This window comes from Pararge aegeria, chromosome 26, assembly GCF_905163445.1.
Source record: "Pararge aegeria chromosome 26, ilParAegt1.1, whole genome shotgun sequence".
NCBI lineage: Eukaryota > Metazoa > Arthropoda > Insecta > Lepidoptera > Nymphalidae > Pararge > Pararge aegeria.
Window position 1 is genome coordinate 8619083 of NC_053205.1, and position 14831 is coordinate 8633913.

A 14831-nucleotide genomic window follows, 5' to 3' on the forward strand; every position below is an offset into this window, starting at 1 on the left:
GACTTAACAAAACTTTTGTCATCTCAAAACAGCTAGAATCCAGACTAAGCTAGAAAATTCACCTTAGTACAACATTGGCTACCTCGCAATCGAAGAGTCAATTTTGAGTACACTTACGTAAACTTTGAAATTAAAATGGCCCTAATTTTGAGTCGCAAATCCTGTACTCGAGCTGAAGAAGTTCCTTGCTCGAAAACGACTTCGATTGCGAGCGAGCAAATCTTTTCTGTTGCCATATTGGCTGGCTACAGAAAACTAAGAACAATGAATACCTATCATTGTTTTTAGCTTTTTTTCGTCAGTTTAAGGTTCAAAATTAAAAAATTTGGCTTCTTTATTTTTTTACATTTAAGTCACTTTTCAGGGAAATACGTATAAAAAATATCCAGACCACCTATTATGGTTCTATAAACGGTAATTGCTTTCTAAATAATTTATCTTTATGAAAGTGTAATTTATAGAAGCTGAAGTCTACAATCAATTACACATAAAATACTACCTCTACCCTCCATAATAAAATACATATAGAGTACATTGGTATAATAATGAAATATCTGTGGTTTTATTTGTTTTATTGGCTATTGCTCTGTGGTGATTGCTTGTATAATGTATTCGGTTTGGCTTGGCGGAAAAAAACTTTTCAATCTTCGTAACTTAACCTAAGTTGTTAAAGTCACAGATCACAATAACTAACGGGTTAAAGAAGTCTAGAACTATACGCTAGGCTAACACAGCTATGGAGGACATGGAATCGGTTACCAGTTATGATTCCATAAAAAATAATCCAAAATCGTTACATTTACTTATGAATCAATTTGTGCACATAGAACTGATTCAAAAACGTTCGATAAACGGTTATATACATGCTATTGATCCAGAAGGATACAGGTAAACACCCTCGACTTGTTCAAACTAGTTTTCTTACTGAACCAGAGTAGACTAGGGACCCTGAGTTACCCTAAAAGAACCTATGAAAAAAATCATTGTCATTCTAAGCTTATGAATCTTCCATAGTATCCAGTCCTTATCTCTTTTAAGAGACAGTGAGCTTGCACCTCTCCAACTCCAATGAGGGTAGGATAAACCAGTTTTCTTGGCTTTAACACTTAATCACAAGTTTTCCAGGTTGGGGCAAATTTCTTGGCAGTTATGTTCTGTGCTGTCATCATATCAACCCATTACCGGCCCACTACAGGGCACGGATCTCCTGCAATGAGAAGGGTTTAGGCTGTAGTCCACCATACTGGCCCAGTGCAGATTGGTAGACTCCACACACCTTTGAGAACATTATGGAGATCTCTCAGGCATGCAGGTTACTTCACGATGTTTTCCTTCACTGTTGAAGCAAGTGATATTTCCATTGCTTTAAGCTCACATTATTTAGAAATGTTAGAGGTGCATGCTGGGATTCAAACTCAGCCCCCAAAAGTGAAGCCAAAGTCCTCACCACTGAGCTATCAACACTGTGTCCATCAACGCTAGGCATAAGAGTGAAATTGGTGCCACTAATGATGTCCCAGTAGTTGTGTATGTTGTACAGTTTTTTACAATGTCCAATCTCTGAAAGGTTAGCACGCTATCAACTTAGATTGCATCATAACTAACTAATAGGTCAGTCTAAATCAGTAAGCATCTTCAAAAGTCATTTAAAAAAATATTATTTATCTACTGAGTCATAAACTTATATATTTGCTCTGTATGTATTTGTATAAACTATTTATGTATTATTGTTATATAAAGTTGATGTAGTTTATGTTGACATATTTTAAAAAAATTGCACTATTCCGTTTCCATAATCATTTCCTTCTTTCATTAAGGGTTGTCTGGAGGAGATCGCTTAAAGCGATAAGACCGCCTTTGCACATTTTTATTTTTCTTGTATTTATGTTTTCAATAATCTATATTATCTATATATATATTATCTATGTTTTCAATAATATATATTATCTTTATCCCTTAATTGTGTGCAATAAAGTAGTATAAAAATCTATCTATCATCAACAGCCTTCAATGCTCACTGCTGGCTGTCCACTAAAGGCAACGTAAATATATAAATTTACTATGCTAAGGGGGAGGTTGTGTAAATGTATTCCGACAACTATTCTTTGACATAAAACTTAATCAAGATTTCTTATATTACAGCATAATTCTCTTGGAGCCCAGAGGAGATAATTATCAAACAATCTTAATACCAGGTCACTCTATACTCAATCTTTCGGTTGTAGATTCAAAACCAATTATTAAACCTGAAGAGAAGGCTATACATAAATCTACTACTGATTTGGTAGAAAGAAGAAGGAAATTAATGTCATGGTTTAAGAAAAATCAACTGTCAGTTACAGAAAAAGATGACGAAATAGTGTTAGGTAGTGTTATAATTCTCCCGCCGTATGACATCACTAGTATATACTCTACAAATTTAATTGTAACTAAGCATGTAAGGGATATTGTGGAAAAAATGCCTGACAATTTTGTAGAGGATTAATAATGTTGTAAATCAAAAGTTGTCCTGAATTCACAGGTCTGAAAGAAGTGGCTGTGTTTGTATTATCATTGCTTTAAACAGTGATATCTTAAGATAAGTTTTTTTTATGCCTTGTCGTCCTATAAATAAGGATTATAATCCTGTAACAAAACATTAACATTACTATAAAAATACAGCTTTAAGTCATGGTAGTAGGCCTCATTAATTTTTATGATGCTCACACATAGCATATTAATATTAATAAAGTTATTATTTCATTCGGTGATCTGAAAATATGATGTAAATAAAGAATATAGTACTTTTAAAATGCCTTTTAAACACACTAGTTTTAAGAATGATTTAATATTTTCTTCAACATCTGAGGATGTTCCGGTTTCGGAACAAAACGTGAGTAGCGGGTACATTGCCGAAGAACTGTTTGGTGTGGAGTATTTAAGATTGACGAAATTTTAAATGACACCATAGAGATTTTCCTGCTAATTGAGCTTAATTTTCATAATATATCATGGAATTCCGCAAAGTAACGCCTGCTTCTATCCAATACTTTTAAATTTACTTCTACTCGTTTATGTATAAGATTGAGGGTAGAGGTAAGGAGAGTCATCTTATATGGGAGAAAAGTTGAAAAAGTGTCCAGTTGTTGCGCTAAATAACAGTTCAAAAATCCTCCACAATGGCGCTGGTGGATGCACAGGGTATGGTATGAATGTAGCAATCGTAGATGAATTGAAGTATGCCGAGTTAAAAAATTTAATGTCATTATCGACTAAAGTAGTTAATTATTGAGAATTTCAACAACTTACGTTGTACAAAATATTGTAAATATAACCTTACTTCCTTGTATCTCCATACTTCCTTGTTTATTTTTCAAGCCTACTCTAACAATATTTATATTTGGCGCTTCTTTTAAGAGTTACCCTGATGCAAATGTGGCGCCATCCTAATTTAATACATTTTGACGACACTTTTTCATATACACAGATGACTCTCCTTACCTCTACCCTCCATATGTATAAGGTATAAATGATACTACTTAGAATCTCAGCCTTAAATTGATCATGGCTTATAATTTACCAAATATGAGGATTAAAAAGATAAAAAATATGCAATCCACCTATTAACTGAAAAAGTAAACTTCAAGCAGTGTACGTAGTGTAATGCTTATATCCTCATTACAATCATCGTAATAAACTTCAAACTATTTCAGAAATAGGATTTAAATGCCTAGTACCCAAAACCGTGACGCGTAATGAAAAAAACTAGTGTCACTTTTGACTTTGACACATAAAAGAATCGAATTTTTCTTCCGCAAGGATGTAAACAATGCACAGTAGTTATTAACTTATTTCTAACAATTTAAACATTTGTTTACATTAAAATATATGTTAAACAGAATTCCCAACTGTTCAATTACTTTATTCCAGCTAAATATGGAGGATATGTGACGATTTTTTTATAATTATCGAGTTTTAAAGTTGTCAAACAAGTTTGGTGAGTGCAGGCGATTAATTATGAATTGGTAATCGTGTTTTTTCTTATGTTCAATGACTGTTATTATGCCGAACGTATTCCAATATATATTCGTCGGAAATTGTATGCCTAATATTCTCTTCTATAGTCTTCTAGTGATAAGGATTCATTTAACACTAATATCAGATGGGCCTATCTAAGTTCAAAGTACTATGAAACTACAAAACACATTTGTACCGAGGCTACAAGGTTACTAAACCTCGAAAATACATAAAATTAACTTTTTAGGGTTAACTTCTTATCTACAGTTTTTTTTTTAAATTTTTTAAAATTATTTTTAGAAAAATGTTTGTGTGATGAACATGAATGTTTTTCAGTGTCTGGGTGTTGATCTTTATATTATAAATATATTATTCATCAGAAAGGTAAAAAGAAAGAAAGAAAAATCGTCTTTATTGTCACACATTTGTGTATAATGTTACATTTGTATCATAAATTGTTAATAAAAAAAAATGTGTGACAAAGGAGCTGGCTCAGTATAACTGCATACTTAAGCGCGCAGCACTGCCTTTTCAGCCAGCCCCATTATCTTCGTAGTCACTGAATCCTCGCGACTAAACAATAACAAAATAATCATAAAAAAGGACAATAACATAGAATATAATATATAAACAAACAAAAGATATTTTTACATTAACACAAGCTTATTTACCCCTGTAGAACATCGTGAAATACAAAATCATCAGTCATCTTAGTGCCCATAACACAAGCTACACTTACTTTGGGGCTAGATGTGTGTATTGTTGTGGTAAAAAAAAATCTAATTGATCTTATCATTGTTTCTTGTATACAGTTGCTTGAGTGACCGTGTCTTTTTTTTTAGTAAGAGCTATGGAACCTGCCGTTGCCCTCGCATCACAGCCTGTAGAGGAGATAGTTATAAAGTGTGAGGTGATCGAGATTTCAGATGAGGAACCTGGCTTGGAGGAGCCAAAAAAGTGAGTTACATATATTATTCATATATTCCCCCACAGCTTTAACAACTCTCCGAGCATTGGCGCACAGGTGGAAATAATATCCAAATAATATATGTGTAATAAACGGGGCTAAAAAAAAAATATTTGTTTATTGTTCAAAAAAACATAGGTACAATTTACATTACATCTGCACAATAGGTATAACTGATATTAATGTTATTTCCTTACGATGTTTTCCTTCACCGCAAGTGAAGCGCACATAACATAGAGAAGTTAGAAGTGTGTGCTGGGATTCGAACTTGTCCCCCGGAAAAGTCAAAGTCCTTCCCACTGGGATATCACTGCTTCTCTACGTTTTTCCCACAGGAAAAGTATTTTTTTTATTCCGCTACAAGTTAGCCCTTCACTGCAATCTCACCCTGGCTAGCCTGTTTTATAGTTGTCATTACCCTAATCTTTTTCTACGCGACATCGCACCGGAACACTAAATCGCTTAATTATTTATTATTAACTAGCGTACTCAGCCCGCTTCGCCGGGCTAGATTTTGCTTTATTTTATAAGTTAAGCAAGCAGATAGTTAGGGTACATTGCTCATGATCTGTTTGGTGTGGAGTATACGGATTGAAGGAATTATAAATTACACCATACAGATTCTCCTGCTGTTCGCGGAGTATAGCAAATTAAGCTTAATTTTCATAATAGAGTGAACGTTGTTATTACTACAGAAAGCGTCGCAAACGTGTCACACCGAAATCTCCGCAGGCCTGCGAGGAGTGCGGGAAAACCTTCCAAACGGGCTACGAATTAAAAAAACATAAACGCACGCACACCGGAGAGCGTCCGTACATGTGTACAACGTGCGGCAAGACCTACACACAGCTGGGACATTTGAGTATACATAGTTTATCGCATAAGGGTACGTAGAATAAAATAGAATAGAAAAACTTTATTGCAACACAACACAATAGGCAAAACACTAGGAAAACAGCAACAGAACTTAGTGCTATGATAGATATGTATATGCTAGAATATATATAAATTTTTAATAGTGCTGTTTTTATGTATATAATTTATCATTTAAAAAAAGAAATGAAAATTAATAAATAAATAAATAAATATACAACGACAATACACACATCGCCATCTAGCCCCAAAGTAAGCGTAGCTTGTGTTATGGGTACTAAGATAACTGATGAATAATTTTTATGAATAATATACATAAATACTTATAATATATAGATAAACACCCAGACACTGAAAAACATTCATGTTCATCACACAAATATTGTCCAGTTGTGGGAATCGAACCCACGGCCTTGGACTCAGAAAGCAGGGTCGCTGCCCACAATCTAACGAACTAACGAACGAATTACAAACTATATTAATAAAAACTATTTATTATACCAAAAAATAATTCCATCTCGTCTTAACGACTCATTACCGGCCCACTAAAGGGCAGCGGTCTCCCCCCACAATGAGAAGGGGTTAAGGCCGTAGTCCACCACTCTGACCCAGTGCGGATTGGTGGACTTAACACTTTTGAGAACATTATGGAGAACGATGTTTTCCTTCACCGTTGAAGCAAGTGACATTTTAATTGCTAAAAACGCACATAACTTTGAAAAGTTAGAGGTGTGTGCTAAGATTAGAACTCGCCACCACCTAAAAGTTTTTATTATTATTAATGTTTTTACCTACACTTGGAGGAAATACATATAAAAACTTTCGGAAATGACAGAATTTGAACCTGCGACTCTGGCATTCGCGGCCTGAGCGCTTTAACAATTAAGCTACGGCTCTTTTACCGTCGATGCCGAAATTAGTATATGCCTTTTACATCAGTATTATAGCGACTGTAGCGTCATCTAGTAGGAAACGTTGCAGTTTCGATCTACTATTTCAAAGGTCCATATTACAATGAGACACGTTTGAAACAAGAGATGACACATTGATTTTTTTATTTTTTTATTAGTGTTTTTACCTACACTTGGACTGATTCGATCTACCTTTTTAAAGGTTATAATGAAACACTTTTGAAACAAGATGACACATGCTTTCTTTATAATTTTACTAGATGTGCCCTGCGGCTCGCCCGCGTAATTTTGGGAGGCAGCGTACTGCTACATAGTCTACACCTATAGTCATACAATATGAGATTTTGCGATTTTTTCACAAAAAATATTTTTCTTACGTATTTTTTTTTTTCCAATAAAAAGTATACTATATTATTTCTAATACCTCCAAGAATATGTATAAAAAGTTTCATGAAGATCGGTTCAGTAGTTTTTGCGTGAAAGCGTAACAAACAAACTTACGAACCGGTGGTAGAATCACTACAAACAGACAGACTTGACGTTTCAAAAGTGCTTATATTAGGCCTACTTGAAATATGTAAATGAATTTTGAATTTTGAATTTTACGTTCACATTTATAATATTAGTAAGGATAAGGATTATTTTTATTAGTGTTTTTACCTACACTTGGAGGAATTATCAATTTAATAAATTTAAAATACATATTAAAAGTCAGGTTCATATCCTGTCGGTTCCAAAAAAATTATAAAAAATTATATTTAGTTCTTTAGAATTTAATAAGTTTTACAAAGTACAAAGTTGACATGATGAATTGACGTTTGACAGCCGATCACAACACATAGATTCACACTAAGATTGACATTACACCATAGATTCTATATTTTTAAATCACTTCCTATTTGGTCTGACCACAGACATTAGACACATGAACTAAATTAATAATGCTATTTATTATTTAGTTCTTTAGAATTTAATAAGTTTTACAAAGTACAAAGTTCGTTATTACAGTGCAATTTTTGATTTTTGACATGATGAATTGACGTTTGACAGCCGATCACAACACATTTTCAATTCAATTCTTGTTTATGGCTTTTGTCTGTGCCAACTGGGCACAAGGTACTTCGCCAGTGTCTTGTAGATGAAGAAGGCACGAAGGAGATTGATCGGTGAAACTAATGAAAAGTTAATTTTGAATTTGTACCAAGAAATAGTTGTTATTAGCTAGTTAGCTCTTTAACCTAAGGCAGCACAGACAACACATGCATATATATCTAACACGGATATTTTTTGTACATTATACTTTAATTTTATTACTTACTATATATTTACATAAAAATCTACAATAAGGACTGAAAACAAACATTAAAAAACATTTAACACTCAAAGGACGGGGGACTTTGGGAGGAAGAACGTCATAGAGGGGATAGGTAAGTTTGGGACAGTTAAAAATAATATGAGTTATAGTGCCCTCATCCAAGCCACACTCACAGATGGAGTTGACCCTTATCCGGAGTTTGGCCAGATGTACAGGTGTGCTAGCATGACCAAGACGCAATCGGGAAATTGTGGATGAAGTCCAGCGATTTGTACTCCGAGAGTGACAAAACCAGGGTTGTCTTGGTATGTTTTGTTGGATGGTAGCGTAAAACTTACCCTTAACCAATTTGGAATCATTCCAAAAAATTTTCCAGGCTGTTTCCATATATGTTTTGGCAAGAGTACATAAGTCCTGCGATGAATTTTTAAAATGATCTAGAGAACCTGACTCAACAGCTGTTTTGGCACATGAGTCAGCAGTCTCGTTTCCTGGAATACCTGAGTGGCTTGGAATCCAAACCAGTAAGATGAATAGTCCTTTTTGATTGCAAGAGAGCAGAGCCTTCCGGATTTTTAAGATAATGGGAAATCGTGATTTGCTGCGAAAGGGGTTTTCTTTAATAGACATTAAACAGCTTAAAGAGTCAGTCAGAATAACCGTCTGTTGTACGTTATGGGACAGTGCAAACAGGATTGCTTCCAAAAGAGCAATGGCCTCTCCGGTAAACACAGAAGACTCGGGAGGGCATTTAAATTATCACAACACATAGATTCACACTAAGATTGACATTACACCACAGATTCTATATTTTTCCTATTTGGTCTGACCACAGACATTAGACACATGAACAAAATTAATAATGCTATTATCATTGCAGGTATAAAAAACTTCAACTGCAACGAATGCGGCGCCTCGTTCTACAGGAAGGCGGACCTGGACCGCCATGAGAAAATCCACACCGGAGAGAAGCCTTACCAATGCGAGATCTGCTCGAAGAGTTTCACCCAAAAGAACAATTTGGTGATGCACTTCAAAATGCACCTAGGCGACAAGCCGCATCAGTGCGAGGTCTGCCTCAAGAGATTCCTTACGAGGAGCAAGATGATGCTCCACTCCAAGAAGCACGAGAAGGAGAGAAAAAAGAAAGAGATTCTGGGACACATTTAGTTGAGTGACGGTGACTTTACAGTGTTAGTGTTAAAATAAATGTTCACAAGTGTTGAAATGTTTTTTTACTATACGGTATGGCAAGTTGATGTGTAATCCAAAATTCAAATTCATAAAATTCCTAATTAATGTAGGCCTAACACAGACAGTTATGAAGCATTCCTAGTCTCAGTCACAAAGATGACACATAGGTGGCACTTTTGATGTGTTGAAAACAAAATGTGTACATAGCAGTGAGTAGTGATGGCGATAATCTAAAACTAAAGCTACGAGGGTCCCAAACGCGACCTGATCTAAGAAGAGCCCACAAAAAAATTAAGCTGGTAATTTTTCACATACACAATACAAATATTTTACTATGAACTTAGACTCTGAGAGCAATTCATACTCATTGTCAGACCTAGTTTTAAAGCATTTTTGAAATTTCTTGTCTGTTAGTTTGCAGGCTTTGCCACTGGTTCGGAAAGCAGAGTCAGCCGGCAAGAAACTCAGCAGTTGCTCTTTTTTTATAACAATGTTACAAAGAAAAAGTTTTTGATATTTTTTACGTTATTATTTTATAGTAGTAAGAATAAAAATGGATATGATGAGTAACTTGACGTTTTGATAGTGCTTATAAAGTAGGCCTAATTGAATTAAATGAATTTTGAATTTTTTTGTATTTTTAAAAACTGCCCTTCGTTGTTCGAAAGTACTTCTACTATGTCCAGAAAGTACATTATTTTTGCATAAATTAAAGTTTTTGTTGATATAAATTTCATGTTATTTCCCGCGAAAACGCTCGCCGGGTGTCATGGCCGCCCTCGTGACGTCATAGGCAAATTAGTCCTTGTTCCATAGCTGAAGATTACTAATTTTGGTATTGATAACAAAATCACAAAATATTACGCAGAGATATTCGAAGTTCAAGCGGTACAAAATTATGTTTACGTAGACGTGACGTCATAATTTTGCATTCGGCGCTTCACCTGTCATGGCGGATCAGGTGTATGGACAGTTTTATTTTTTGAAAATAAATACCAATCTCACTTCGCAAATAAATAAAAATACGTTTTTCATGAATCATTAAATAATCACACATTAAATAAATACAATATTACATGAAATAAATACATCATTAAATAAATACAATATTATTCATGCTTAATAAAATATCACTTGCTTCAACGGTGAAGGAAAGCATCGTAAGGAACCTGCATGCCTGAGATGTCTACATAATTTTCTCAAAGGTGTGTGGAGTCCACCAATCCGCAACGGGTTAGCGTGGTGGATTACCGCCTTAACCCCTTGTCATTGTGGGGGGAGACCCGTGCCCTGTAGTGGGCCGGTAATAGGTTGATATGTGATGGTGATAATGACTAAAAATGACTTTATAGAAAAACCTAATAGTACATTCATTGGCCCGACCCGGGTATGGAACCCAGCATCTTGTGATCTGCAGCCGAACATGTTCACCAAAAGACCAACAAGATACTTTAAAACTAACTAAAATAATATAGTTTACAAAATAAGACAAGTTATAAATTAATCGTTCAAGAAAACTAAGAAACACGCGTGTTGTAAAAAACCAAACTTATCAAATCTCTACCTTTTAGTTTTAGTTCATTTATAAAAGCGTGATTTTTAGGTTTTCTCTAACTATTATTTTAATTGGAGCAAAATTAATAACCCATTCAATATCAAATTTGTTAATTGTAGAGAAATCGGCTAAAGATAATGGTTGGAAATTAATTAATTTCGACTATAGATGAAAATTATATAAATGATAAAAAATCTTATTTTGCAAATTGAAAAATGGAATAGGTTATCTTATTAAATTAGTGCATTGTCATCGGTCCTCGATATAACTACAAAGTTTGAACGAAATCAGATCTGTCTGTATGATCTGGTCTGTTACAAACAAACATGTAGGTGAAGCGTGTAAAAACAAAAACATTTATTTGTCTGCAACCTTTTGGGCACCTTTTAATTTAAGGCGAATTACTGTTAACGTTTTTATTATGTTTTTTTTTGTCTATTGCAGTAAGTCAATGAAATATGGGTCGATTAAAAAAAAGGAAAATATCAATAGTTTTATTTTATTTCCATCAATCAACAGTATAACGAAAAAAAGTCTATAAATGAAAACGAATGGATTAAGGTGACTTATAAAAACAAAATTAAAAATAGGTTCATAGGAAATAAGGGCAAGGGAATAACGGACTCAAAAGGAATTTTTAAGGCAGCATATATGAAAATACCTTGTTACATATACAATGTAGACAAAGGCGCCTCAGCCCTCAACAGAGGATATTTCGAAATATACCTTTGAAAAGACTAATGTAAGTGTTCAATTATCTGAGATAAGAATGAAAAAGGCAAAACGATATGAAGCTTATAAATTTGATATCCCTAATAGTAAGTTATCAGTGTTTATGGATGAAAATATGTGGCCAAAAGGAATAGCGTTTAGGCGATACATCTTTTTTAAGCACAAAGGCAACCACGCTCCGCAGACGGCTGAGACCGTGGCAACGGTGTGTGACTTTAACTTAATGGAAAAAAAATAATAAGAAAATCCCTTTATGGAGCACTGGTTTGGTACACACTCACACACCAAGTGCTCAAGGGGGTACTTAACTTGGGAGATGCCTAATTTTTTATTATTTATAGGTTTGACCGATTTTAGTTTAGAATATAGTAAATAAGATAATTGTTAATGTTGTAGCTATGGATTTATATTATTATTATTATAACTAAAGGCCTCTCCCAACATGATGTTTTGCCCTGATCAGAACGCTGGGCAGTGTTGGATCGCAGTAGATGCTAGTAGCACAGAGTACACTGCTGTCCGCTCTCAGTTGTATTCCTATAGTCGCCTCGTACGACACTCGCGGGAGGCTAGGTGGTCTCAACAGCTATGTGATCGAGGAGCTTAAAGCATTAATCGTTGCGTCAGTGGGGCTTATGCTGGATGCTAGATTTGCAGGAGGAAAGGCTTTTGCCTGAGATGGTCCTTCGCCAGGCTTTGGCATCGGACAACAGAAGGGTCATCAGCTGCCCGAACGACCGGTGCTCCGAAGAGAGCACAACATAACCAAACATACGTCGTAACATTCCAACATACGTCGGAAACAGTCAGAGCCGCAGGATCCTCGGCTTCACCTAGATAACCTGAAGTTGTTTCAGACCCTGGCCGCCCCATTGTGAGGGACACTTCTCAATACTGGTTCTCAGTCGTTAAAAGGATAATGAAGGGGAAAAAGACTAAGTTGATGCAACCCTGCGAGGGCCGCTCCTGTGACGGCAAACAAACCTAAGTCACGTCCTTCGTTTTATCCTCCCAAGACTTCCGCGGTAGCCATCACTCTCGAACCAGAAGCTTGCAGCTTCTGGTTCGAGGTAATCTACGTGGAGGGCAGAGCAAAAAGTCAATTCTTCAAAAGTAAAGTCTTGCAGGAGTTCAGCATTGGTGAGGGTATAAAAATTCGCCTGGCAGCCACTGGTGCTAGACTACTCTGGCGGATCAACTTGCGGACAAGCTTCGGGCAGCTCTTGCGGGCATAGCATGTCGTCCCTCCAGGACGGTCTCTCAGAATGACGGATTTGGACGACACTGTGACGCCGGGAAATGTGGCTGCTACACCTATAGCGGTTTGAGTGTTTTTAAAGTAACTTGAGCTTTTGATATTGAAAACCACCATCACAAGTGAAGTAAAACTGATGATGAAGACCACGGTTGGCCACCGGCACTACACAGTAATATAAGAAACTGTGTAAATTAGTTAAAATAAATAGCTTAATTATTCCCTAAATTATAACAATATTGTATTTACTTGAATTTCAATACAGGATATTGTTCCAAATACGTGTTCTATTTTTAAATATGATAGATATATTTTAATGGCTCTGTGAAAGTTATATTTAATTGATAAACTTAATAATATGATTAGTCAATATTATTTACACAATAACAACAAACTTTGATGATTTGTAATGAAATAGTAAGATTATTGACAGCTGCCAATAATCTTACTCATTCAACGATATTAAAAGGCGGAGCTCGAATGTAAGGCGATCATTTTGTGTTTCAAATTTGGAAGTGGAATAAACGTCTATTGCAAGCGTCGTTATTATCTTCTTCTACCGTTATTTTCTAATAGTAATAAGCATTACACAGGTTGCGTTTCGATTATTGTATATAGTAGGTAAGCAAGATATTCAAAAAAAAAATGTAACCGGCCAAGTTTGTTGTGGGCTCTTCTTAGACCAGGGCGCGTTTAGAACCCTCGCAGCTTTAGGTTTTTTTTTTAAATATATATACTACGACAATACACACATCGCCACCCAGCCCCAAAGTAAGCGTAGCTTGTGTTATGGGTACTAAGATGACTGATGAATATTTTTATGAATTATATATACCTACATAAATACTTAGAAAATACATATAAACACCCAGACAATGAAAAACACTTATTGCTCATCACACAAACATTTTCCAGTGGGAATCGAACCCACGGCCTTTGACTCAGAAAGCAGGGTCGCTGCCCACTGCGCCAGTCGGCCGTCAAAGTTGGCGAACGAAGTTATCACCACCCCCTTACAATTATGTAAACATATAAGTATGTATGAACGCTTCATAAGTGCCTGTGATAGGCCTACATAAATAAAGAAGTTTTGAATTTGAATTTAATAAAGGAGCTGATGGTAAAGTGCCGGGAGAACTCCTCAAGCATTAAGCTCGGTTTCGGAAAAAGCAATATTTTGTGTATTATATACTTATGATCAGTTGGCATTCGGCTTTTATAACTTAAACATGATTGCAGATTTTTTGGACAAAAAAGAACCCGGATTTTTAAGTCGGTGCCAAGTATAATATAGAAACTACTGGTACTTTCCTTGCTTCTATATAAAAAGGAATACGACGTTTATGATCTATACTTACATAGTAATATATTTTACTTGGCACTTAGAACATCTGACTTTTAGGATCCATTTTAACTGATCCGACGGTACTGGACTTTCGTTCTTTAGTGTATACTCTACTTTCTACGAGGATGGACGTAAATGGCGCATACACCACACCCCGGTGCCACAGCAAGCTTCGCGCGGTTTCGATCCAATAAAACGGATCAGTATTTCTGTTACTTAATCCGGAATTCTGTCATGTGTGTGAACTGGCTCATATAACTACATACGCTAGTAACATATACGTTTGAACGGACCTGTAAAACGGACGTTCTATGTGAACGCGTAACATAATTTAACTTACAAATGTAGAAAATCGAGCCAAGTCCAGCCAAGAATTAGGAATTGGCACAGCTACAAAAAATTATAAATATAAAGAATGTGTTAAAACACATTTATTACAGCGAGGTTATTATACTATTGATGAGTTTCTTAATGACAAGGTTGCTTGGAAGCATCCGGCTCCGCTTTCATCTCTCACAAGATAGAAAAATGAATGTTAAAATATAAAATGTAAATTTTTGATGTTGGAAAAGAGCAACTGCTGAGTTTCTTGCCGGCTTCTTCTCGGTAGAATCTGCCTTCCGAACCGGTGGTAGAGTCACTACACACGGACAGACTTGACGTTTCAAAAGTGCTTGTATTAGGCCTA

At 35.5% G+C, this 14831-nt stretch overlaps 2 protein-coding genes across 2 annotated transcripts; both read left to right on the plus strand.

Annotated features, from left to right (window-relative positions):
* Positions 1-592: 592 nt before the first annotated feature.
* LOC120635247 (gem-associated protein 6-like) lies at positions 593-2792 on the plus strand. Its single transcript, XM_039906208.1, has 2 exons — positions 593-888; positions 2143-2792. The coding sequence occupies exons 1-2, from the start codon at positions 737-739 to the stop codon at positions 2483-2485; spliced, it is 495 nt and encodes a 164-aa protein (XP_039762142.1). The 5' UTR covers positions 593-736; the 3' UTR covers positions 2486-2792.
* A 997-nt stretch (positions 2793-3789) lies between these two features.
* Positions 3790-9285, plus strand: LOC120635208 (gastrula zinc finger protein XlCGF49.1-like). The gene is made up of 4 exons (XM_039906148.1): positions 3790-3976; positions 4839-4953; positions 5659-5849; positions 8943-9285. The coding sequence occupies exons 2-4, from the start codon at positions 4847-4849 to the stop codon at positions 9230-9232; spliced, it is 588 nt and encodes a 195-aa protein (XP_039762082.1). The 5' UTR covers positions 3790-3976; positions 4839-4846; the 3' UTR covers positions 9233-9285.
* Positions 9286-14831: the final 5546 nt, after the last annotated feature.

Excerpts from the sequence above, each read along its gene's own strand:
- LOC120635247 (XM_039906208.1), top strand. The coding sequence starts at position 737 with ATGGAGGACATGGAATCGGTTACCAGTTATGATTCCATAAAAAATAAT. Across the intron at positions 889-2,142 it reads ATTGATCCAGAAGGATACAG|CATAATTCTCTTGGAGCCCA; the intron begins GTAAACACCCTC and ends CTTATATTACAG.
- LOC120635208 (XM_039906148.1), top strand. The coding sequence starts at position 4,847 with ATGGAACCTGCCGTTGCCCTCGCATCACAGCCTGTAGAGGAGATAGTT. Across the intron at positions 4,954-5,658 it reads GGCTTGGAGGAGCCAAAAAA|AAAGCGTCGCAAACGTGTCA; the intron begins GTGAGTTACATA and ends TTATTACTACAG. Across the intron at positions 5,850-8,942 it reads ACATAGTTTATCGCATAAGG|GTATAAAAAACTTCAACTGC; the intron begins GTACGTAGAATA and ends TTATCATTGCAG.